The 27747-nt window shown below is 37.3% G+C and overlaps 1 protein-coding gene across 2 annotated transcripts; it reads right to left on the reverse strand.

Moving 5' to 3' along the window:
* Positions 1 to 4434: 4434 nt before the first annotated feature.
* On the reverse strand, positions 4435 to 27471 carry LOC115746944. 2 transcript variants are annotated; one of them, XM_048272067.1, is made up of 26 exons: positions 27337 to 27471; positions 26869 to 27011; positions 23892 to 24001; positions 22893 to 23058; positions 21202 to 21302; positions 21024 to 21096; positions 20814 to 20949; positions 17685 to 17845; positions 16238 to 16362; positions 16057 to 16156; positions 14717 to 14813; positions 14534 to 14585; positions 12492 to 12593; positions 12268 to 12414; positions 11987 to 12149; positions 11655 to 11894; positions 11422 to 11576; positions 10186 to 10314; positions 9954 to 10071; positions 9638 to 9833; positions 9411 to 9522; positions 9173 to 9327; positions 7291 to 8160; positions 6729 to 7248; positions 5928 to 6122; positions 4435 to 5206 (listed from the first exon to the last, which is right to left on the reverse strand). In XM_048272067.1, exons 2-26 carry the CDS (start codon positions 26999 to 27001, stop codon positions 4730 to 4732), a joined length of 4833 nt encoding a protein of 1610 aa, XP_048128024.1. In that variant the 5' UTR covers positions 27002 to 27011; positions 27337 to 27471; the 3' UTR covers positions 4435 to 4729. The 2 variants fall into 2 exon arrangements, with proteins under 2 accessions (XP_048128024.1, XP_030538790.1); XM_030682930.2 differs by having other exon boundaries at positions 6729 to 8160.
* Between the last annotated feature and the right edge of the window lie 276 nt (positions 27472 to 27747).

A 27747-nucleotide genomic window follows, 5' to 3' on the forward strand; every position in this document is an offset into this window, starting at 1 on the left:
TAGATGCGAATTGTAAATTTTGTAATTTTTTTAGGTTTTCTTCAAATTTTTATCATTTTCCTTATTTTATTTCTATTATATTCCAAATCCAAGGAATCTCAATGTGGGCTTAGAGGGAACCCAACCAGTGGGATTTTTCTTCCGGGAAATCTAAAGGAAGAGAAGGCATCTTCTCTTTTTTAAAAAAGGTCGGTGCCGTTTGGTAATCGTTTCTCTTTGGGTATTTGTTCCAAGGTGTTTGGTTGGCTTTTTTAGCTTTTAGAGCAAATGGTTGGATTAAGATTGGGAATTGAAATTTGATCGTGATGAATCTCTCTCCTGTACGTGCGATAGATTACTTAGGCGTGCCTAGACTTGAAAGTATTTTTCGGAAATTTGTTTTCTAAATTTTCACCCGTTTAGTTCGCCGAAAATGATAAACCAACCGAAAACACTTTTCAGTCAACGAAACTATTTATGTATAAAATCACGAAAGTAAATTCACCAATTTGAAGAAAAACACTTTCAAAATTGATCTTCTTGAATTTTTTTAATATTTTATTATATTTTTTTCTTTTTCTTTTTTCAAAATTGGTCTTCAGCAAGAGGTCATCCGCACTTTAACTTTATAATCCGAGCGAGGAAAGGTTCTTCGCAGATTATTTTTTAATTTCAATTTATATAGAGTGGTAGTGCTCATTAGTATATTTGTACGATGACATATTCATAAATGAAAAGAACACTCGAGTAAAATTTTTCAAGTTTTATTGAAGAAATATCATATGCTTTCTAATGAGAGATACACAAAGAGAAAATGTCACAAATAGCCCTTAAACTTTGCCCTAATGTGCAACATGATCCACGAACTTTTAACTTGTCCAAACTGGTTTCTGAACTTTAGTCCAATGTGCAAAATTTTCCATGGACTTTTAATTTGTTAAATGCGGTCTCTCAATTTTTTTTATAAATGTTCAATTTTGATCCTTGAACTATATGAAAATGTTCAATTTAGTTCCCGAACTTGAATAAATCAAAGGATAGTATTAGATATTTTCATATAGTCTACAGAGTAATTAAAACATTAACAAAAAATTCAATGACCATATTGAACAAAATAATGGGGACAATATTACATATTGGGTTAAAGTTGAAGAACCACATTAGGCATATTAAAAGATCGGGATTGATATTACGTATTAACCCAAAGTTCACATACTATTCATGTTATTATCCAAAATTTAAATTAATAACCACCACTAAAGACCAATATCAAGAGACTCAATCATCACGGTTTTCTACGAACCCATTGTCAATCTATAATGAACTATATACATCACTGTCCGCAATTAATACGCCATGGCAACACAACATAGACCTAAATCAAGACAAACACTCCTAGATCTTGTGTAGTTTTGCTAGTAAGCAAAATCGGCATCAACAAGCTGATCAATCAATAATCAGCTTTTCCACAGAAAAATTAGCCAATCAGTCCCAAATTTAATAGATGTATGCCAATTCAGTCCTAATTTTTTTAAATTTTGTTAATTTATTCATAGATTTTTGCGCTAAATTCTAATTTTTTTCTCAGTCATTTCGGTACCATGTAAGAATAAAAGGATAAAAAGAGAAATATCGACACTGAATTTTAAGGTTTTTGTGCACCCATTAGACAATGTAGAGTACGAGACTCTAGCACCCAATATACAAGCCATACCTAACATTCTTTACCAATATATACAACCAAGAGTGTACGACTTAAGAATTATTTAACATGTGCACGATCTAAAATTAGAAAGATCCCCCCCAAAAAAAAAAACTTTTGCGGGTCAATTGGTCCCACGTGCAATCATTGTAGTAGTAAACTACAAAAGTAGTTTAAACTCAAAGCTAGTAGCAAATGAGCAATCTCTGAGTCTACTTCAGTCACTTTTCTAGGATATGATTGTTAATCAGAAGGACAAAGATTCGTGTTATTCCTTAATTAATCTCGAAAGGTCATTCAAAGCATGATGGTAGCTTTCCCTCGAAAGTATAATTTCCATACCGAGACAAAGCCTCGTGGCTCGAAAAAGGCTTAGTTGAAGCGTGCGCTGTGCATAAACGATGATCCTGCATCGCTAATATATGGCTTGAAAGCTGTGGAGAGTATGTCGACGGTTTGTGATTAAATTTATTGTGGGCCTTTTGTATTATTTCCACTAAACTTCAAGATTGACTGAACGCTTTCAAGATTCTTGCCTTGTGGAGCCATCTTTACATCCAACCTTAAAAAATGGTGAATTATTCCTCCTCCTTGGAATATATGAAAGAATCAATAAGGTATCAACCATCAAGTCGTTCAATCTTTGGATGTGTCCAAAGACGAAGATAGATTACAGTAATCAACAACTTGAAGAAGAATCTTGAGGGAAAAGTAAAAAAGATAGTCATGAACCAATTGAACTCGCGTCAATTCCGTCCTAAACTTTTCGATTGCATCAAATTTTTTTTTTTTTTTTTGGTTGGAAGATTGTATCAATTGAGTTCTAGACTTTTTGACGATTTGCCAATTGAGTCCATCCATCCAATTTTGAACTAAAATTATTGACGTGAACATCAATGATCTTATGTGACATGACCAGCGCTAACATTGACAATTTTTATAATGTTTTAATATTTTTATGAATTTCTAACAATTTTTTTGGCTTTCTTTTATTGTTCTTCTATTTAGTATTTTTTTCGGGGGTTGAGGTCTAGCTAGGGTTGCCGGTCAACCCTCGCCGGACTCTCAACGAAGGCTCATGGGTCGGTGAGGGCACGTGGCCCTCCGTTCAAATCCAATAGGACCATAACGCCCTCGCCCAATGCCGACCTTGAGCCCAAATATTAAATAAATAAAGACAAAAATTTAAAATATAATTAAAAAAAATCCATGCGCCACATAGGACGACTGGCGGCCTGCATCCATAGTAGCAATTTCCTAACAAAATTGGCTAGATAGACTCGGTTAATAAATCGTTAAAAAGTTTATGATTCAATTGATACAATTGCAAGGTTTATGACTTAATTGGCACAAATGCAATAGGTTTAGGACTTTTTGGTATTTTCCCCCGAATCTTGACCTTATTGTATTGTTGTTAGCAATCCAATAATCTCTTCTTGAAGTATATATATACCAACTCCTTCCAATTATAATAGTTTTGTTCCTTATTGGTGTATGGATTTAATCTCTTACAACCTTGTGCGTGGTGCCATGCATCCACTCATCGACTCGTACTTCTAAAGAACTTGAGAAGAGATGTTTCGCCTTATTATTTACTCCATGTCAAAACTGTGAAAAGCCCCAATACTAAGAACCTTCTTTTGGTCAACACCTTAATTCAAAGAGCTAAAACATAGAAGTTTCAGCCACGAAGATTTCCTCTCCCAACTAAAAAATTTCCCAATTGAGATTGTGGCAACTGACTCATAAATTCCCTAGATGTGATCTTCCCAATGATGTCACATGATGTAGAAGGGTCTAAAAAATTACAATTACCAAATAAACGTTTTTTGTAAAAAAAAAAAAAATTAAAAGGCTAGCTGTCTCGTCACTAAGCTGGGGAATCTTCCCGAGTGCAAAGTTCAGCATATGCCACGGACAGACAAAGAAAACTTGGATTATTGTCTGGAATTGGAATACCATTGGCACGAACCAAAGATGGACGGTGAATCTGATCATGTGGGAGAACTTGGTGTGTCCTTGGAACAACTCAAAAAGAAGAAACCTCGCCGATCTAATCGATTTCCATACCCACTAGTGGAAGATCTGATGGGAAATCAAAGATCGGCTTCCACTTGGTGTGTCCCCCTAAGAAATGATAATGATTTGGACAATCATTACGATCTTGCCAGTCGACAACCTAAGTTCCTGCCAACCCTAGGGCTTGTTTTTCCCTCATAGCTTCCTCTCTAGAGGGTCTTCGGGACCAAAAGGGTAAGTCAACTCAAAATAAATCTTGGTCGGAGAATTAATGAATCCATATACCCCTGGTAGCCTGCAATACTACACAAAGCATTATTATATAAGCAAATAGAAGCAACATCTACAACAGTATCCGCTAAAGAAAAACTACATCAGCTCCCAATGTATCTGTGTATGGGGCTTGTTGGGCCACTCTAAAAATTCGCTCTTTGCAGGATCAGTTGACAAGAACAAAGGCGCAATTCCTCAAAAGAAAAATAAAATCTTTGTTCTACCCGTGCATATTGAGTATTGTTAGGCAGTGAGTAAATTCGCTAGCTTCAATGGAGAGAAACTTCCGCTTTGTTATTCCAAATGATGTTACATTGGGTACGCTTCTATCCATCCATAACAATTACCCCTGGTTAACTCAATAGCACAATTTCACTCGGTCTTTAGGACATCTGATCTCCAACATCTATGTCATAAAGAAAAAAAAGAAAATTCACAAGCAGCCATTCTCCAATAAGCAGTGACATGAATGCGTGGCCACGACAAAAATGGCTCAACATATACAATGAACAAACGAGGGGAAATATTTGAAGCATACAACAAGCTCCTACAAAAGGATACAGAGACGGTATATAACTAAAGGGCACAAGCTACTCTCCAATAAGCAGCCTCAACACCCTACAGAAGCATTTTATCTAGCAGCGCCTTCAATCATTGAGCAAGCAACATGAAGCCTAGAGGATCGGGAACTCAAAACTTTCATGTCTCTGTATAAATAAGAGCATGTCTGAAACCGAAATCATCCATTCACAGGACTTAGCCAAATGGGGAAGGTACAGGACCAGGACCAGCAAGAGCATCCGATCTTTTGATGCTTCCCATACCACATATGATGCATCCAGGAGTTGATAAAGCTGAGAACTTCGCTCCACAGAGATCACAGACGTCGTAACCAATAGTTGACAGACGACTGAGAGTGGCAGCACAGAACTGAGAGGGATCTTCCAAAGGGTCGATAGATTTGTTGGCTAAACCCCTCTGAACACACATGTCAATTAGGCTCCTCAGCTCGTCCTGTTTGCTTGGAGGTGCTTTTGACAAGAGGAGATCAAGCATCTGTTTGGCATAAGCGAAGTTCTGAACATCCATGTTTCGTTTAATGGCGGTTCGAATGCAATTTATTCGGTGCTTTGCAAGTAGTGGTAAAGAACCCAAATGTCGGGATAGTCTGGCCATCTCGTCTTTAGCACTGATAGCACTGGCACCTTGAACTTTTTGCAGCCGTCCAATTTCCTGTGGTATCAAAGTCAATAGAGGTAGATGTAGTCTGAAGAAATGTCAAATAATGGGGAAAATAATAAAGAGGGGACTCCTTATTGATTTTGACTTCTGGTACCAAATCCTCCCAAATGCCGTGCATTATTTATATTAACACAAATTTCATATCACAGTGGTGGCGCCGACACTGTCATAGGCAAATGGGCATTCACTAACAAGAGAGAAACATTGTGCAATTTCATAAAGTAATCACTTTCTATGCACTGCTTGCGAAATGGCATAGTGAAATTTTACTCTGGCTGTATAAAGTTCTTGGATGAGGTTCCATGAGCTGCTCTTTCAGTAGTCAAATTCTCTAAATTCAGGACATGGCTAGACAACTAATATGAATGCCAGCATTCTCAAAGGGGGCGGTCATATATCGAAAACCTATAAGATTAGACCGTGTCTCCACAATATATTCTTTTGTAAGATGTGCTGAAGGTGTTCAGAGTTGCTGTGTTAATAATACAAAGAATTGTAATGATGCAAGTTTGGGCATAATAATATGGCCAAATCAGGGATTTCTAGAGAAAATATGGTCCACCTATAAAAATAACTCATGACATTAGCATGTTCAACAAATACTGACAAAATGAACAGAAAGAGCTTTTCCAGACTTGAACTGACTTGGCTTCAAAATCAATATGAGCAATTCCTTAATTTACTGTAACTGATATAAAAGTTACCCACACACCTGCAGAAGAGTAACTGCAATTTTGTACTGAGCACAAATAGTGCCTTGTGCCTTAATATCAGCCCCACGTGACTGATCCTTCGCAAGTGCCAGGAAGGCTTCATCAAAACAAGATAATGCATCAGCTAGCTGATTCTGCTCAAGGTGAGCAAGACCAGTTTTAAAACATACTGATGCGGCAGCCCCGCGTGGAACCTGCAAATACCAACAACATTAACATGCATCCCATGTGAGGAATCCAACAACCAGCTGTCGAAGCAGAGGGGGAGGGTATATTCAATGCGGCCACCAGCCGACTGATGCATAACTTCAATGTACAAATAATCCAATCATATATAAAAAAAAAAAAACTTCGACAATGTGGAGATTTCAAAATCACTGCAATATGAACAATGGAACAGGGTGCAGCCACAATTTGTTGTACGTAACGGGGCAGAGATAGAATGGAGTTTTTCACGAAATTAAAAAAAAAAAAAAAACAAACCAATATAATCAATTAACAAATGTGTAAGTATTTTAAATTATATAATACAGTTCCAGAATCTAGGTCCTTGTTTCATGCTACAGCAACAGTATCGTCAAGCCATAAGCATTTGTGCGGTCTAACACAACTTTCATACTATAGGAAAAGGAGAGATGCAAAGACTAGCCCATTACACCAGTCTATGAGTTAGAAGCATCAAAACTAGACTCTTCATGGGGACCCAAATAGGTGGAAACACTTCTCAATGCTCAAAGAGAAGAAATCTATAGAGCAATTGCACAATGCAACAGACATCCATGTAGATAATTTATGTTCACCTGTCCAGGCCGCACGGATGCTGGTGGAGAAGCAGGATGGACAGGTTTTCCAGAATCTGTGGAAGCTGATACCCCAAGAACGCTAAGATCAAGAGGTTGGGTTGAGATGGGGACCTGAGCCCGGGGCTGTGGTACTACTACAGCCTGAGCAGCAAATTGAGGTGGAATGCCACCATCAGGAAGTCCAATTGAATCAAGTGGGACAGCAGGTTGTTGAGAGGCTTGAGGGGGGACACCACCATCAGCAAGCCCTATATCAGCTACAGATGTATTGACCTGACTAGCTGTCGCTTTTCCAGTTTCAACACCTCGAGCAGCTTCACCCATTTTTGAGAGATAAGTCCCAGGAGGAAGCAATTGAGCTGCAACCTGCAGGGACGATACAGTATTCTGGAAGAAGTCCTCAGGAATGGGTCCAGCTGTGACCCCCATTCCCGTAACGGCAGGACCAGGCTGTGCCGCAGTTGCAGGTTGTGATAGCACATCAGTACCAAAAATATCTGCGGGAGCAGAAACCGGACTAAAACCTGGAGGGCCAGTAACCATTCCACCAGTTGAAGGAGCAGAAGGTTGTGGCAAGCTCTGCCCAATATCCAATGACTTCGTCCTACTAATGGATGGAACTAAACCCTCACCTAGCTTGAATTGCTTGGTAGCCTCTTTGATCTTGTTAACGTCCACGGGAGATGCAACAGGCTTATCCCTAATTCTTATTTGCAATTTCTTTGTTTTGGATACACCTTCCTCATCACTACTGCTTCCCTCATCACCATACATTGTTTTCTTAAATTCTTCTTCAGCTTTGGCTTGTTCGTCAGCAGCAGTAGCAGTATATTGCTTTGTAAGGGTTTCCAGACCCATCAAGGATTCAGCCTTGGTGTCACCCTCAGCAAAGCCTTTGGACTTATTAGACATCGATTTCACCAAAGAAGTTTGTATTCCATTAGGCTTACTGTCACTTCCAACAGGAGTGAGAACTTTGACCAAGCTGCCTTCCCTCACTGCCACAATATTGCCCCTTCCTTTGATTGAACCCAAATACACACCAATATGATCTGCAATGATAGATGGAATAGCACCATCATCTGTTTTCATATATGGCATAACTTCTGCCGCAAGCTCCCACTGAGGTATGTCCTTCAGATTAGTAGGGGTCTTAATTTCCCAGTTTCCACCTCCCCATTCAGGTCCTTTCGGGACCATGCTCTCAGCAGCAAAATTAGCAAAAATTCCTTGTGTCCATCCTGTAGACCGGACTCTCAAAATTCGTTCACAATATCGCCTGATTTCTGAATCGCCACCATCTTCCTCCAATTTCTGAGCAAGACGTCGCATGGCACTGGGGTTCAAGTGGCATATAAAGAGATCCAGCATACTTTCATAGTCAGATATGACTTCAAAAGTCTCCTTTGCATAGTCAAACTGACCATATCTGCATGTCAATTCTCTATTAGCAACTGAAGGCAGGCACAAGTAAATGGCCCCGTAAGTACAAAATCATCCCTTCAATACACCATTCAGTATACACTTGAGATCAAGTGTCAGCATATATTAACTAGGGGACCCATATGCTAAAGCAATGAATTGGACAAGATTATGGATATTTAGACAAGGCTACTATCTCCAACCTAAATATGTATACCATGGAAGTCAACCATGTGACCCAATCAATACTACTCATAAGCTTGACTAATCAATATCTAAGGTCGCCGAAGTCAATATTCATGTTAATGAAAGACACGGCAAATGTTCGTTGATAAATAAATAAGGCTTCTAGTATACATCAAAGCTTCAAACCGCTTTTCAGATATATTCTCAGAGAGATTCTTGAAGAATGAAATGTATCACCTAGCAATGTTAAACAGAAGTAGCAAGATCACGTAGAAATTGAATTCCATGCATCTTTTTGTAAAGCAGTCTAAGTATTATTTGGAGTAACGAAGGATGCACATGTATGATATGTTTCACCATGCTATATGGAATATAACTGAAAAGGAATTAGAGATAACATCTCCAACTCAAAACCACTCCAGAATAAAAGCCATCCAACGTTTCACTTGTCACACTATTGGCAGTCAAGGCTCAACAATCCAGTTCTTCCAGCACCAAATCTTCACCGCCTAAACAAACATTCCACAGATTCCAAGTAACGACCTTATTCATGCCGATAGGATTCACAAATCCAAGCATGTAGACCAAAGAATAAACCAAGAAAACAATAGATGTCAACAGGAAATCCCTTATACATTACTATATTAATTATTATCAATCTGGTGTATATAAGAGCTCATGTCGGATCAAGATAATTAAAGCAGAACAAGGAAACTGACAGTACAGGTGGACTTTAAGAGTTGTGGAAATTGAAACAAATTATGAGGAATGACATGTAATCAACATTTCTCAAGACAAATGAAGTTCCCAACTAGGTGCTTATGTCTACTCACTTGATACAGGCATATCCCAGTTGTCGAAAACGATGGAACAAATGAGAAGTTGGAGGGCAATTGGGATAGTCTCTCGAACGCAAAAACTCATCCTTCAAGACTGATAGAGCCGTAGAAAACCGGAGGGCCTTAATTGCATATATTCCCCTCAAGACCTAAACAGCAAAAACAGTAAATAAACAGGATAGATACTAAGATGATTGATTATTATAAAAGTCAAACACCATCTTTAGCAAACCTGTGTGAATTGTGGACCTGATTGGGAGAGTGATACAGCTAAATCCCCACAAACAGGAGGACCTCTTGTGAGGATGTTGAGTGATCGCGGAGTTATACGCAAGCTGTCAAACCTTTGTACCCAAAAAAGAAATTACATGTCAGGCATTATTAGGATTCTCATGCAAATTCATTTAGCAATACCATGTAAATTTCCACTCCAGACAGTGTAACATCATGATTGAGTACCTTGACGTTATTTGATATAGTATCTCAGAAAGGTCGACTTTTTGCTCAAAGTGTTGTTGCATTGTGGCAAATCCAATGAGAAGGGGTTCAAGAAGTCCAACAAGACAGCTCCTAATTTCAACTCCTTTCTTTTGTCTAGGATTTATTTCAGTAGGTGTAGCCAGCAACAGCCTATCATTCAAAGCACCTAATAAAACTGGAAAGGAAGATCATCCTTGTGTCAGAAGTACAGTGACAGTAACAATCAAAAGCTAAAATATAAATTTAGAAAAACACTGGAAATTTCAAAACATGCTAAAAATACAAAACTCAGCACCTGCATAAGGCATACTGATAGAGAGAATGGTCCTTGCTTTCCCATCCCAGCCAAGCATGCTAACTGAACTGGCTGTGGAAAAGAGAAGTGCAGGCCCAACCCACAAAATAGATCTGAAGTATGGCCAAGTTAAGAACATACGTTCATGATATGCACACAGACAACAATGAACCCTACTGCACATGTAGTCTAGAGCAAGACAGCTAATTGAAAAGCATCTAAATTAGGATATTGCAGGCATTCCTTTGTCAAATCTAGTAGAACTGGTTGCCAGCACGTCAAGATCTGCAGATGCTATAAGAACCCTATGGGTAGTAAGTATTCCCGCAACAAAGCCTCTGAGAGTTTCCTGCCAATGCACCTGCCAAAGTCAGACCAACATCAGCATTTGAATCAGCAAATGCGTTTATTCAATGTCATGCATAAATTTACAAAAGAAAAAGAATGCTAGCACGTCAATAGGACTATCCACATTAAACAACAATATGTAACAATCAGGACATCAAGCCAGTATGATTTAGATGAGTTCAATTAAACACATAACAGCAGATAGGATCACATCAAGAGGTGACAGCTATGTTGGTGAACCAGCACCAAGGTGGCAAAAGAAGTCAGATGAGAGGACATGAATCCTCCGTGAAAATAGAGTGCATCATTTGGAACTGAAACTAAAAGCAAATCCAAACTGCATTTCTCTGACGATGCACTTGCAGATTCTGAAGTGAAACAATAGAGCTTTTACATCTCTTCATTCTTAAAATTAGTTCACGGATAGGGGAAGAGGAAAGTTAACAAAAATAAATGCTATAATACAGGCAAAAATGCAGTGCTATTCCTATCAGCAGCATCTCAGCACATATTCCTCAAATGTAATTCAACGACTTCCATCCAGATCCACTATCTACAGAGCCCAGATTTGTCTTCCAAGTGCACACAATTCTCAGATGCACCTGAACAATCTAAAGCATATCATAGCCCTCAAAGAAAAGTTAATCCAATTCTACAACTGGTCAAAATCGGCAAAGTTTTCTCACGACTAGTTTTAAGAGAGATTTCCCATATCAAACTGAAAACTACATGTGGCCAAAAAGTGAAAAAAATGACAAACTCATGCTGGAACCAAGAGTTTACAGAAATCCCATGCTATAACAGACATTCCAACAGACCCAAAACAGCAGGGCAAAAGATATAATCAACCATAATGGAAAAAAATTGCTCAGATCTCTGCTCGACAAGGGTTATCTTATGCTAGTGTAACACAGAAAAAAGACATCCTCATGGACATTCTGTTATATCATTTGTCAAGACTGCAAGTTGCCTGGACAAAATTAGTAAAAGGTAGAAGATAGCCCTCTTTTTATCAGGCACATTATTCATTCGAGTGTCACAAAGGGGATGCGAACCTATTTGCAAAATCATTATGGGATAAAGAGTCCAGACGGCCTAGAACAGTCCTAGTTAACATTACCTGGAGAACAATCTCATTAACTTTCAGCTTGATTGACTTTTTCCCTTCTGCTTTTGTTGATATGTAATGGCCATTTGTAGTTGAAAGGCGGGATCCTTGGACCAGCTTCGCCAAACCGATGCTGTTCCCATGTGAAGCAAACATCAAAGTTGACTCTGCACATCAATCCAGATCATGTAAGAGCATCTAACAAGCTATATGAATGAAAAAAGCAAATTTCACTAGTCAGATACCTATAGGAGTCGTAAAAATTCTATCAACCTCAGTTTCAAACATGAATGGAAGAGGGCCTTGAACAGAACCAACATTAGTATCTGCAGATTGGTTTTGCTCAGCACTAGAAGCTTCCTTCTTCTGATTATCAGCTTCCAGCAAAGTTCCCCCTGGTAGTATAAATAAAGAGAGTCCAGATTTGTCATCGTCAAGTACTGCAAATTGATTCTCATTCGGACCTACAAATGCAGCATCTAGACCTGAAAGGTTCAGAAATAAATGATCTAAGTCAGTCTATGGCTTTTATATCCATGTACATAAAGTAAAAGCTTTGGAAATTGGAAAAACAAACCTTTGACCGAGCTCCCCTTACTGTTAGCAGCCTGACTATTAGTATTTTCCCAGTAAAGGAAAACTTCATTTGCAGCACCTCCGAACTCATAAACAATGAGAAAAAGATGCTGCTTTATGCTGTATGTTATACGTGCTGGATAGTAATCTGCATTCCCAGGGATCTGCAATTAAAATTACATATTATATCAATTATAAGATGACAAGTTTTTCAGAGACATTAGCCTAAGATGAACAACAATTCAAATATTCCTGATGCCAGGGGTTTACATTGCTTCTTACTGATTTTTGAAGTTTCTTGTAGATAGAATCTGTCCCAGAACAAAGACTGTAAGCCATGAGGTTTAGGTCATCCACATAAAAAGCTCGGACAGGATAGTGAAGGACTCGACTCGCTTTACTAAAGAAATTCATCTCCAAATGGAATGGCTGCCAAATGAAAATGGCTTCAGACAAAAATAGAATGAAAATAAATAGAGATGAAGTATCATAGACTCAAAAGTCACCTGGCAAACAGGAATTTCTTTCAGAGGATGTCTAGCATTGGAGACGGTAATAAGGGGTAATCGAGAAATAGGAGCACTTTTTGCATGACCTTCCATGAAATGCTGCAACAGCATACCAATGAGTAGTGTGAACAACAATTAAATACAACAATTGAAACACCATGCTTTTCATCTGAAGAAAAAAATACACACAGGCTAATTAATGCTCTCTGATAACGTGGAAAAACATCTATTACAGAAAAACATCAAATTATGCCCGCAAATTTGAATTCTTTTTCCAGCGCAAAAAATAATAGAAACGGATAGAACCACTTATTGGAAAAGTAAAAATGTCATCATTTCCTGATAAAAATACAAAGAAAGTTGTTGCTCAAGGGTTTTGTCAATACGAGTTTGAAGCATTTTAACCAGCCCAGACCTGATAAGCATTTCACTATGCTAAAAGTAAACACAGAAATTTAGAGTTGATTTCTTTGATTTAAAATAAAAAATAAAAAATTCCCAATCCAGGCCTACCAAAAAATGAAAACTTCCTTGCATGGGTAACACCCAATGAAAGGTCATTAGAGGTTCAAATTTTTGCCTATTTATCAAAGACAGTGCAGCCAACTGAATTCTGAACGGAAATCTAATCTAAGTATGCTCCATTGATCAAAGGCAACATATTCTCATTCATACTAGGAGACACTACATCTTGATTCAAAGTGCAAAAACACAAAATGCAGCACTCAGATAAACCAACTTAGCTGATTTTGTGCTTTGGCAAATCTTAGAGAGTAGGATCTTTGATCTATGTCTATAACTCTTAGTGTGGTCAAATAACGAAATGGAAAACACAGAGACAACAAGCAGCAGCCAACAATTACTACCACATGCATTTACCATCCTTTTCAAGGACATGACATGACATCCAAATAACTGGAGGTAAAGACAATTTAGTGGTCCAGTACATGGTTGCACCAGCAATAAGCATTTCCGAACATGGACAGTAAAAATGCATGGTGCCCTTTTTGACATATTATATGTTGGAATACTCATCATCAGTAGACTCAAAAAAGCACACATCACAATCCAGGAACTTGATTTACCCCACAAGGTAAAGATATATTGGTGCTCAATCAGAATTGATCAAACTGATGAGAAGAGTTGCTCAAAGTTTGGATGTTGAGGTAATTTTAACACCCAGAATGCGAGCACAGTGACACGAGCAAGCATTTTGAATCCACTTACCTAAGACACACCATTAATGGAGAAGGTAATAACCAATACAGGGTTTAGCTGATTGTCAATATATTATACATTTGGCAGGTGTTCATCCTGGAACTGTGGAGCATGCAGAGCCCAAATAAGAACACAATTACTAGTAATTGCAGTAATTGTATCCTTCCCCCATCCACATGCGAAACCAGTAATTTGCAACGATGCTGTCCAACTAAACTACGAGCTAGAGGTGATTGAACTTTCATTTGGGCAATTGGGCCATGGTGGCTTGTACTCCAGAAAATACAAGAAAGTAGACCAACACTCCTACATATAGAGCAGAATATGCAATGCCAGAGTATTTTGGACACGAGAAGATTTATATATCTAAAACCTCCACAACTCAGCCATACACGTATATGTAAAGTGTGATTACACAACCACATAAGACTATGTTATACAGCCCAACCACGGTTCCAAAATCAGGAAAGCAGAAAAGGACTCATGTCTTGGCTGACACTTCTTTTCATCATACTAACTTGAAGATTGTAAATGCAATAACTTTGAATCAGTGTTGTATTTTTTAGCATGCTTTTCCTTTTGCTCTCTTCTCTTATATATTCCTCATTTAGTGAATGATTTTTTCAATAAATTCATTGGTTACAAAAGGACTGGCAAAGGAAAACAAAGGTCAAGGGAGAAGACTCCAACATGCAGCCACACACTGCTAAATTAGTTAGATGAGGTAAAATGCCATTAGATATTTGTGTGGTAGAGCACCGAGAACTGAGAGAAATAATCAACATGAGTCCACAATAGATTAAAGCAAAGAAGCAACATACGCTATAAAGAAACGCCTTCCTTGCGATGTCAGAAATTGTAAGGTGACTTTGACTGGAAGAAAGATAAAAAAGAAATTAATCATTCGACAAAGATACAGAATAGAATAAATGATTTCATGAACAGATAAGCTCATGTAACAAGGCATATTAAAAACTCCATGTTGGGAGAATTTCTGGACTCACCCTTTCAAGTGATGCTCTTGCAATTGTGCTTGAAGTTGATGCTCGGCCAAGATTCCAGAGGAACCCAAGGAGGAAAGTTTCTCTTTCAGTACAGAGGCTGCACATCACTTACGAATTATTAGCTTATTTATTAAAAGGTAGAATAAAGATACTAGCCATTACCAATGAATATATTGCCTGATGGCAGTATAAAGATGATAAATGATTAGATGTATTTTCAGAATGCACTTTGAGGATTTCAGGAAAGTCACTGACAATGGTTTAGAATTTTACTAAAACATCCAAAAGCAAATATTTCAGAATGCATTGTTTGAAGATAAGTTCACTAATCCCACAGAGGAAAATTGTATAACAATTAGGCTCCATTTGTTTTGCAAAAAAATGAGACATTCTGGAAAATATTTTTCTAAAAGCCATTTTCCAGGAAAACAACAACATCTTCCGGTGTTTGTCTAAAATCTGAAAATAAATAGGAAAATATTTTTTGAAATTTTGCATAGAGAAAATTACCGAAAAATTTGAATTTTTAATTTTTTTGTTCTTTTTTTTTTCTTTTATTTCTTCCTCTGCTGATTGCTGGCCTTAGGCGAGCTTGTCCCTCACCTGTGGCCAGTCGCCGGCGACCAGCTGAGGAAGAAGGAAAAAAGAAAGAAAAGAAAAATAAAAGCAATTAAAAAGAAAAGAAAGGTGAAGGAATGCGAGGAAAGAAGAGAGAGGACATCATTTTTCTCCACTTTTGAAGGTGTTTTTTCCATTGACCGAAAATGTTTTTCTTGACTAGTATACTTTCTGTGAACTAAATGCCAGAAAATCCGGAAAACCTTTTTCCCTAGAAGTTATTTCCCGTGAAACAAACGGAGCCTTGGGACTAAAACTTAACAACAAATGGGATTCAGTTCAAACAGATAGAAGATATGTTAAATCATCCCATAGGGTGGCAGAGAGGGTCCTGAAACTTGAACCTAAATCTAATGCCTAGAGCTGTCCACGGTAATTGCCAAGTAAGTCACTCCTTTTCTTGGTAAAATAACACATGTTTCCTCAAAGAAGGAATTTGAACATTCAAAGGCTGTCCATAAGTTAGACCAAACATTCACCAAAGAAGTACGTTGTCAATAAATATAGCTCGTCACAACTAAATTGACTGAAAATGCTAGGAAAGCATCAACACTATACAATATCCGAAGATCCAATAATAAATTGAGAGAAGGATAAATCAACTTATACACAGATGAGCATATTCAGCAGTTGCAAGAAGATTATAAGCATGAAAATCTCGATGTATGGAATAACAAGAAAATAGGTCAAGCAGTATGTCGATGTTAAATATTAGAAATCACCTGAAGACCCCCTAGCACTTTGTAGAACTGCAAAGAGTTGCTTCCTTCCCTCCCGAGTGTATGCAGCCCTACTTTTCGGGTTGTCAATGCTTGCCATATTCTGTCAATGAGAAAACGACATTCATTTCACAAGTCCAATCACGAAACTTCAGCAGTAAATAAGTTGATGGCTCCACGTAACTGCAAAGAGAAGAGTGGCCAAATTCAATTTGGGGTGCACTTCTAATGCTCTAATCCGTGGTAAGGGATACACAGTTTCTCCCCCTTGTTGAGATAAGATGTTAGGGATATCGATTGATTCTATTGCTGCAGCAAAAATCAAGAAGACCATGAGCCAATGCAGATCAGAATGCACATATGAAGGTAGATGCAGGTCAGAGGGGAATATAGAGCATCAGTTAATTCAGCTCCAGCACTACAACAGTTGACAACAGCATCAAAGTTGCACAAGTCAAGAACTAATGAGGAAAATGAAAATACATCTTTGGAACACAAGACATTAGCAGTCTGGACTCTGGAACACTAAAAATAATATTTTCGGCACAATATTGATTAACTGTTACAACTGCAATGTATATTATGGAGCTTTTACCTATGACACTTGCAAATTAGACTATATATGGTAGACATTATTGCTATACTTTCCTCATCCAACTGATAATTTATAGATCGATACTGGATCGACCTATCAGACAAGCACTCTGTTCACATAAAGAAGCAAACCACACTCAAGCAGACTTCTTATCGACACGAATTTGGTATTTGGGTTAACAGCTGGAAGACCCACAATCCAAAAACAAGCAGCTTTCACCCACAGAATGGAGCATATTTTAGCAACCAGGGGATCAAGAACCCATTATTTCAATATCCATAAGAAAGAGCCTCTTCACGACTTTATATCAAAAGCTAGTCAAGCTAGTCGACATGATGCTAGCAAAAAAAAAAATACCTAGAATACTTATAGAGCTACCTGCCAAAAAAGCCAGTGCAAATATTATCCACCAAATAACTTTTGGAATATATAAATATTAAACCACGCCTTCTTCTATCAGCTTAAACTTTTAGAGCAGTTGATTGTGGTCCCATAAAATCTTTCATGGTATCGGAGCGGGAAGTCCCGAGTTCAAATCTTTCCATGCCTCTATTTGCCTCCCCAATGAATATTTCCATACTTAGTACTAGGCAAAAAGACCGGACTAAGCATGAGGGGGAGTGTTGGAACATATAAATATTAAACCACACCTTTTTCTATCAGTTTAAGCTTTTAGAACAGTTGGCTATGGTCCCATAAATGAAAGATTTTATGGGACCACAGCCAACTGCTCTAAAAGCTTAAGCTATTAAAAGAAGGCGTGATTAATTATTTATTTATTTCAACAATAACAAAACATAAAGTTCAATCCACAACACAACCAGCACCATCCACCTGACTTCCACAATATTCAACAAATGCAAACTGAATTCCCAACCCAAATCATCACTGGTTTCAATGTTCAAAGTTCCGTAGCATAATCTCACATGTAAAGTGCAAAATCATCGCCAGCATTTGAACAACTTGGTCTAAGTAATTGCATGTTCCGCTATTTTGATGCTGTGAAATACACGAAGAACCCGCATATCTGAAATACCTGCAGCTTCAAAAAAATTTGCTTGCATGGGTGGTCTGTTTGGATTAAGGTTCACACGTGTTTTCCAGACTTGAAGGTTCCCATCCTTTGAAAGTGTGACTAGCAGCCGCGGCGTTGAAAGCCAAGCAATTGAAATAATTGGTTGAGAGCCCACCTGCGTACTGGTCGTACGTAATTGAAATAATGCGCCCATGGTCAAAAATCGTTACTGAGGCCTAGAAATTCTAAACAAAATGTTACAAATGCAGTAAGATTTGTCACCACTAATCCAGAAAGTACCACATAATCATGAATAAATTAGAAGAAAGTACTGCAACATTGTTACAATATCATGGAGGACCCCAAGCATTTTTTTCTTTCGCCTGGAGGACCGATCAAAAGATATTTCTACATCAAATTGCAACAAGTCCATATCATAATAACAAGTCGTGAAGCATTATACACCAGTTTCCTAGAGACACTAAGGACCCGCATGGTAACCATTCTCATTCTCTGATTCTCATCGCAGAATAGTAAAAAATGAGAATGCTGTTTGGTAACGTAAATAATTCTAATTCTGATTCTATTCCCAGAATCGGTTTTGAAGAATCAGAATCAGTTTTAGAGTAAAATCCAGAAGCAAAAAAAAGTTGCTTCTGGGAAAAGAATGACTTTTGAAAATAGCAAACGTAATGAAGTCTCACATCTCTCACTTTTTCCTTGTAATTTTCTCGTCATTTTTTCCCCTCTACCTAATAAAAATAAAATAAAATAAAAATAAAAATAAAAAATAAAAAATATTTTTTAAAAAAAATAACAAAAATTTTAGAAAATCCAAAAAAATAGAAAAAGCTTAGATTATGCTAGTTTGACCTTATTTTCATAAAGTTGGGCCTAAATTTCATAAATTTCATAGATTTCACTCTTCTACAAAGAATATTGCAGAGGATGAGGGCATCCAATATGCATACTGGTAACCGCGCATCACAAGATGTTTTTATGTATTTAGAAAACGCAACATTTAAAGAACTTTAAACATCATGTATTAAAATTTGTATTTCATTCATGACATGCTAAAAAATAATGTATTTTAAATTATTTGAGTGTGCATTGAAAATTAGTTTTTAATTTAGGATGAAATTTTATAAATTAACCGCATAGTTATTTGACTCAAATGATAAAAATAAAAAAAGAATCATTTTTTTGAAACATAAATTTTGTGCGGTTATCAAACACGTTCTGATTCTCTAAAACTCATTCAATATGAGAATCAAAAAATTCATTTGAACCAGAATCGGTTTTTCCGGATCGGAATGAGAATCAGAGAATGAGAATGAGAATGGTTACCATGCGAGCCCTAAATGTACCATGACTTTCTCATCCACATTCCAAAAAATTCCACTTAGCATATTATCCAGGAAATTGTGCCCCTATAAAATTCTCCAAATATCAAGATCTTCAATCTTCCGAAAGCTAAGATTTAAGGAAATGTCTCCTTTCTCTTGTGATTGATCTTTCGTACATAAGTGGATCTCCTTGGTGCTTCATCAATTTACTCATATAAAAGAACTACATTGATGTCATATCTAAGGATAGAATTTTGAAATACCAATGGATAGAGCTTTAATAACTTCATGGTAACAAAATGTACCGCAAACCAATAGCTATGACCAAATATATAACTCGCATATTAAATATTCGGGTTCATATATATAAGTAACCGGACCATTATTGCTTCTTCACTTCTAAAGCTTGAAACATGCAAATTTGGCTAGTTTTGAGATGCTATAAAAGAAAGATTAGTCATTGTACATAATTTACATCACGCATGTTCACTACACACATTGCAATAAGATTTTTCTTCCGAGTATCTGATCATGCTTCATAAATGTCAACTACTAGTACATGCAGAGACCTAGAATTACACTTGATTGACTGGAATTAAGACTTGCTTTACTCAATGTTGCGCCCACAGAGGTAAAAAGAGGCAAAAATCAATAAATGGAAAACAATCTGAAGTTGAAGGTAGACCAAGGATGATTTTAACAGTAGTAATTCACCGTTGTGAATGACAAGATTGAACAAAATGTTGTTTTGATTTAGACCAGAGGTGCTCAGAAAATTGATATCCTACAACACAAATTAAATAAACAGCGTGGGCTCTATTGGCTACTTTTCTATGGACTCATTGGATATGTCTCCTTCATTGAGTTACCAAATTAATTATCCAAACGAAACAGATATCCATGCATAGGGAGTATGAAATCTAATTTCCCTACACTTGATTGGTCCCTATAAAATGTAGTAGTAAAAATCCCCTTCAACCCCCCCAACTCCCCCCCGCCCCCCCCCGCCCCACACAAATAAATAAATAAACCCCACTCTCTGGAGGGTGGAATGGATAATGCAAGCTCATTAATCATTATTTGAAACCTAACTACCACTTATTTATCCTAAGTATCCTCATTCCTCAATAGAGTCCCATTATGTATTTCCCTGCTGCCAATGCAAATTAACTTATAGTCCTTGTCAACATGGTATCTTTGTTTAACTTGCAGGTTGTATGGTTCTACTTAGGTTCACGGGAATCTTAAGCTCCTTCATTCTAGGACTTCCCTTAGCAATTAATTTATCAAAATCTGTAATCTGTAACAAACTAGATTAACTGGCTAAGATGATTTTACGGGTGCTTTGGGTTTGACTGGAATATTTAAACCCAAAGATGTCACTAAAGGGCAACAGGTAAAAAGATGAGATACAATCAAGGAAATGGATGTAATATACCCCCAACTGAATTGAACTGAAACCAACCACAAACAACTCTAATTAAGATGTAATAGACAACTTTGACTATGATGATGATGACAACAATGGCGATGGAGAAAGTAGATGAAATCAGAACGTCCTATTTCCGTTGCAGTATGCTTCCATGAAGCCGCATTAACTACCAAGGAGCAAGTAGACAAGTTGACTACCAATGAACCAGCCCAAATAACCAAAGTGGTCTAAAAAACAACCAAAAATTCTGAGACCGTATGACCAGTTTGGTTCGTGTTTTCAAGCCTCCAAACTTTTCTAAACACCCTAAAAGTCAGTCTCTCCTACTTTCCACATATTTATGACCACAATGCACCACAAGTTAGAACTTACATTCCAATCATATTAGGTCTCTCGGTGGAGACATCCCATGCCAGTAGTGTACCCCGTCTATCACCAACAAAAACCCATTCTAAAGTCGGATGAAAAGCGAAGGCACCGGCTCCAAGGAGCTTGATAGTATTATCAACTGCAATGAAAGCAAAGCCAGTTAAAGCCACACTTTAAAAAGTCAAAAGGACGCAAAGTGGAATGGGCACTCACGTTGTAATGTGTAATGAACAGCATACGTATGAATGTTGTAAGCTCGAATCAATCCATCTGCATAAGCTACATACTGAAGTTGGAAAACAAAAGTGTTCAGCATCAGTACCTGGGAAGGGAAAGAACAGAAAGACCTTTTAAATGAAAATAAAGAGAAAAAAAGGATACGAGATGTTACCAGGACAGGAAGGCGAGGATGGCAAGCAAGATTGACAATAGGTTTCTTTAAGTCTGTCTTTATTTTTGTTGGTGCCCTACCTCCTTCAACAGTTCCGACAACTGCAAGCATGTGCCAGAAAAAAACAACATTATTAATCTAGATCGATCAGTAAGGCCACAACAATGATTTTTCTGCTCTGTCAGGATTATAATATTAAAAAGTAAGTCTAAGGCTCTGTGCATGAAATGATAGCTCTGTAGCTACAATTTGGCGATTATAAAGCTCGATAAGAAAGTAGCTCAGAAGTTAGCAGATGACTGTTTAAGTGGCATTTGTGTTTTATCTTTCTTTTGTTGCTTTTTTTGGGACCTTTACCAGAATATTTCAAATAAAGCTCATAGAACCCAATTGGCAACGCCCTTTTCAAGGATCACAACTTCAGAACAGTTCCCTAGAACCCTTTCTGCTAAAGAACAAAAAGACCAACATGATCCTTATACAACAGCTCAAAAACGTATGCAACCATATATCCATGCAGCACTCCTGAAATTTTGCTAAGTACTTCTGTCATCATCTTGCGTTGCACATTATATCTCAAATAAGAATACAGCAAACGAACTTCCAGAATAAAAAGCAACCAAAAATAATTTATTTTCCAGTTCTGGGAAACAAATTTCCACATTGGAGCATTACCAAGTTGCCACACAATAGAGCTACAAGACAGCATCTACTGCCATAACCATCCAATCTAAGTAGTGGCATCTCAACTCAAGTAACGTAGTATATAGGCTTTTCAACCATATTGAATATTTTGACCCAAAAAAAAAAACATATTGAATATAACTAAGTGATTGCATAATGTCAAATTTTTCTGCAGTTATTCTAGGTGTAGTAGAGATGTCCTAGTTATCAGTTTAATCAAATGTAGTCTTTTTTTCTACAAAAATCAGCTCATGGCTTCGTGGCCACAACTGTGTTCCTTCCATCTCTTTATACCATTGGACTAAGATTTGTCTCTTCCAACTTTGACACCGGCCTGTTTATTCTCTACTTGCTATCTATACCCATCAAACCATTATGACAGGGAAAAAACCTACCAATAGACTTAAAGCCTTCAATAATTCCTCACAAACTGAAGCATAAACATTCATTAGTGTTTTATAGCTAAGATCTGGTCAGATTTTTTTGCTTCTACAATATGAGTTATATCGTGGAAGGTTATAGAACAAGAGATTAAGCTTAGCAGGGTATAAGAGAACCCTTTAGTAAGAAAGCTCGACTTTCTTGTAGCTTTCTTCCTAATCTGGGCTATGGCTCTAGAGAGGAAAGAGTTCCCTCTTAAGACACTTCCAGATAGGTGGATGATAACTTTGCGCTCTTGGAATATTGTATGATCTCTGAGTTTCTCTAGGCATTGAATTCTGTTTGTAATAAATGGTTCAATAAATAAGATAGACTCTCAGTTCCTTTTCTAGCTCTAAGGTTCTTTAGTACATGGATTTAATCTTCAATAATGAATTCTCTACCTTCTAATGAAAAAATATACTCAATATAAGTGTGTGTATTATACCATATACAGGTGTGTGTAGAGGGGGGAGAGAGAGAGAGAGAGAGAACAGAACTAACGCATAGGAGGAAAAACATAAGATGCAAAAACTAAACATTTCACAATGAATCTATAACTAAAGAAAATAAAGAGATCAACTCACCTGTCACACTCATCCTTCGGTGAAAACCGAAAAACACAACAGGTTGCAGAGGGGTCAAAGCAAGATGGACTTCTGTGTCAGAGGAAATCTGTTCCATCCTCTTTTCAGGTGAATGTAACACAAAGGTCTGCTCGGAGTCAAAATCGCAAGATCGAATTGTGCAGTCCTGTGAAGTAAATAAATACAAGCAGTGAGGGGAAAAGGAGCACAAGTGAAACAAAACTCAAAAACAAAAAAAAGGAAAACTGCTTCAAATATGTATTGGTTACAACCAGCAATTAAAGATGAAGTGCTTAAAAGGAGAATCAAACAAATAAGACTGCAGCATGATTTAGAAATAGAAGGTAACTAAGAGTATGAGAAATTCACAATGACTGACTCAATGAGCATTGAAAGGGAAGAGGCAGGGTCTCCTCTCAGTAACTCATGCTCATGCATGAGTAAAAAAGAAAGGAAAAAAATCAGTAAAGCAGATACATTTGGTATAGGTAATTGTCAATAGCTAACTACTAGTTTCCTTCATGAAAACTGAAACAGATGAGCAATTGTAGATCATTCTATTGGATTTAGTTTTCAATAAGAAGGAACACAACAAATCTAGATTCTAGAGATGATAGTCAAAGCACTGGTCATCAGATTGTATCCTCTTTGGAGTCACAAAAAGTATCACTCCCTTCCATTGAGCTGGAAAATTGGTCATTTACAAAAAAAACTTCCTTCGTACTACAATCATGCACTCCTATTTATCATGTGAACTTTCCAACTATGTGCACCTGCATCCATGCATATATTTGTGTGACATGTGCAATTATAAAAATGTCGCGTATGGAGCATGAAAGAAAGGATCCTACACCTATATGCTCAAGTTATCATACCACCAGTCTCACACATCAAATAGACCATGCAAAGATAGTCATGCCAAAACATCCCAGCAATATATTATCATCATCATTTAGCAACTTACATATCCTAGATGCAGAAAGCCATCAAGAAACTGACCTCAAGGATAGCAATTACAGTATGCCCACTAGTGGGACTATACTGCATCCGAACAACAGGAGAACCGATATCAATTGAAGAGATCTTGCTTCCAGTAATTGCATCAAATTCTGGTCGACACAAAAAATTTCAAAGATCATATTCACCACCGCGAAACAGCATGCAGAGAAACAATTTTAGGAAATAAAGACATTTTCCTGAACTGGGAAAAAGGGAAGTATTATGACATGTAAAAACTTCCGTGACAAAAAAATGGAAAATACTTGTAGAAGATTATTGACAAAGCAGGCCTCATGAAGTTAATTGATGTTTTTGTCTGGTCAATGTAAGGTTTGCCACTTCTTCCAGCATCAAGGGAGCTTTGAAACATTGTAACTTGTAAAAACTAATTTCTTTAAATGAGCCTACTGTGAAAAACTAGTCAAGAATGTGATATTTTTTGCTACAAATTACAGGATGGTTTTAATAAATCATTCAGGGGCATCAACAAAGTAATCTAGGAATCATTCGGTAGCTTTTTTTCAAAGTTAAGGCCAACATTAGCCATTGACTACACCATAATCATATAAAGTGTTAAAAGATCCCACATCGCTTGTTTATAGGGTTTCAATGGGCTTATATTCATGTAGTCTCCCTCACCTATCCGCTTAAGCTTTTGGATTCAGCCTTCTAACAAAATGTAATAACATAACTCGCTCAATTTAATGTCTACCATTCGAAGCCGAATTAAACTAAGCATCGTCCAGTAATTTGTTGCACAATAAGTTGGCACCTTTACACTTATATCTTTTAATAGCAAGAATAGGAGGTGGGTCAATAAGATTGCCAAAATTGGGTATCCAGTACAAAATGGTACCCAAAAACTGTGAAAAGCACTAGGACCATGATTCACAAGAAGGTACAAGGATCTAAAGGAAAAAGATATTCTCATTTAAGCCCTGAGGAACAAAGAATAGTTCAACCAAATTCAAACTTCAAAAAGAAGGCAGCAATTCTAGTCAAACAAACCAATAAAAGGAGAAGGTAAAGTTGGAATCATGCTCAGCCAGCACCACAATCAAAACAAACTTAGTTTAGTGGTTAGAATGCACATGGCCAAGTTTGCATATTTGGAGTACCAAACAAACTACCAAAGTCGTAAAGCTATTCTTTTGTCCTATCTGAAATATACAAACTATCAGCATTCTATAAGTTAATAGGAAACAATGGGATTAATGTAGATTGTGGCCTATCTTAATACATTAAAATTGGCAAGTTGACTTTTTCTTGACCACATGAGGGAGAATGCTACTCTCACCTCCATCCACTCCCACTTTCAAGCTTTTTTAGGAAAAAGAAACGTCTTTTATGTAATTTTCCCTGATTTCAATGCAATTGTCTGAAAAACTAGTTCTCTATGCAGCTGGCAATAATTGGCATACAGTACAACCACCGTGTGTTGCAATTCAAGACGTATGATATTACAACTCAATTTCAACAAATAGTAATAAATTTGAATTCACATTAATAGAGGTGGTGTATATTTCTCACTTAATTTGTTGTCAATTTCTTGACATGTAATAAACAAACTGTGTTCCACAATTATTGCATGCATATCAAAATCATCTATGCTAGTCTTATGTTCATTGGGTGTCTTTCAAGTCATCTACGTGCTTCCAATCTTTATTTAAAAAAAAAAAGGTTTTCTTCTATGACAAGTAGGTCGTTAGCTAGCTACTCCCATATGTATATTATCATTTTAAAAAAGAGGTGTTTTGAACTTCTTTTTCTATGTCTCCAATATTAGAAAATTTACGCTCAAAAGATTAAAAAGAACAAAGATACACTCGACATATCCACTCATCTTGCTAATAGAGACAAGAAGTCATACATGTTGATGATAGGTTTTCACAAATTACCAAACATTTGTCAGTAAAAACCATAAAAATAAATAAATATGTTGGCCGAAAAAAGAAAGCATAAGAATTTGAGTTCATTCTAGATCTATCACTTTCATCCTCTTAATGTATATTAAAATATTACAAAGATATAACTCTTGATCTTAAAGAAATCTGGCTGAAATTATTTGAAGTGTGGCTATGTACTCATCGTGCCAAAGGCATGGATTTATCACTAGTACACATCTGAACTTGTATTTTTTTTATTTTTTTTTTTGTCAAAACATCTGAACTTGTATTTCACTGGATAGAAATCTACCCAAGAAACTCTTAAGAGACAAATTGAGAAATTTCATCTTCCTCAAATCTGATTGAGATAGTGAGGTACCTGACAAACTCATCGGTAACTCCAGCCTAGTCTATTTAGCAAGATAACAGACAACTTACCTCTCTCATTAAGCGAATTCTAGAGGGTAGTGGGAAGGTAAGGAATTTATCATTGCATTTCCTCTGCTTCAGACCCTAGTCCAACTCCAACTCTAACTTTAACCTTTACCTTTTTGATTGATAGATATGCCTAGTCAATCTAACAATTTTCGATAAAAGTCTTCATTCAAATATACCATCATTTTCAGGTACACCACACTTGCAAAACGGTTTTAAGTTGACATCCGTAGCCATGTTCTTATGTGTACAAAAGCTAAAATTAGTCTGGAGAAAGGTACACGCGCCCCACTTAGATGAGGGCAATAAGAAGAATTGAACAAAGAGATGAAAGGGGAAGGAAAATGGAAAAAATGCGTATACAAATATCCAAAACTCAACTAAATCACTCTGCACCACATGCGAAGTTGGACTCGGCCATTTTAAGTAAGAAAACCAAACAAAAAAACTCACAAAACCAATCACACTGAGTAGTTTGATCCCAATCAAACGCAACAAAGCTGACTAATATGTGATTAAATGACTCCCAAACTACTTGAAAACGAGCATTAGAACTCGAAAAAAAACTCACAAAGCGTCGTTCAGCACTTCCAACAGCATAACGAAAAAACAAGTCGTCAAAGCAGAGATAAGAAAATCATGAAATTGACGTTTACCGACTACATGGGTTCCGATAGCTGCGGCGACAATCGCCTGATGCGGATGGAATGCCGCGGCATGAGGTTGCAAGGGTTTGAGACCTCTTCCTATGTGCCTCAAATCCAGATGCTGCACCGTCGACCACTCCATACCTATTCACCTGAAACTCCGATTCCCATCCTCAGTGTCGATTGCAAAAGCAAAAGAAAAGGACGTGAACGCGCAGAAACAGCAATTACGAACATCAGCGCGCTTCTCCCTATGACCGAGCACAGACACATCCTGACATGATCGTCCACATTAACCTCAATTTCACAGCCGAATCATTCCATGCCGCAGCTCAGAGATTGCTATACCATAACAAGTAGTATATGTGTGAACTTCGACTAGCGTAACTCCGATCCATGAGCAGGCGTTTGCACAGAGACAGAGAGAGAGAGATCTAGCAGCAATGGAGTTCGATTGAAGAGAAGTTGTGGAATTACCTGGAAGATCACTCGTCAGATTTGGAAGCGCATCTGAAGAACAATCAAAGGAATGCTGAAGTAACAGAGAGATCCCAGAGAGAGAGAGAGGGGAAATGAAGACTGGTGAAATTGAAGGAACGGAGCTTGTTTTTCTTCTTTTTTGATTTTATTCCGTATTTGCTGTTGAAATTTTCTTTTTTTTTTTTTTTTTTGGGCCGGGCCCAAGGGTGGACTCTGGGCTAACAGCAACAAAAAAGCTTTCCCAATTTGAGTCAATTTGACCAAAAATATATCTCAAGAGCTTGCGCCGCGTGTAAATCCCAGCGTGATTGACCATTCTCTCGGACCAGCTATTAAATATCGCATTGGTAAGTTTGAAAAGGGTCCGAACCAGACAGTAAGTTTGAAAAAGGTCCTGAACCAGACAGT

The sequence above is a fragment of the Rhodamnia argentea genome, chromosome 11, assembly GCF_020921035.1.
Source record: "Rhodamnia argentea isolate NSW1041297 chromosome 11, ASM2092103v1, whole genome shotgun sequence".
Classification (NCBI taxonomy): domain Eukaryota; kingdom Viridiplantae; phylum Streptophyta; class Magnoliopsida; order Myrtales; family Myrtaceae; genus Rhodamnia; species Rhodamnia argentea.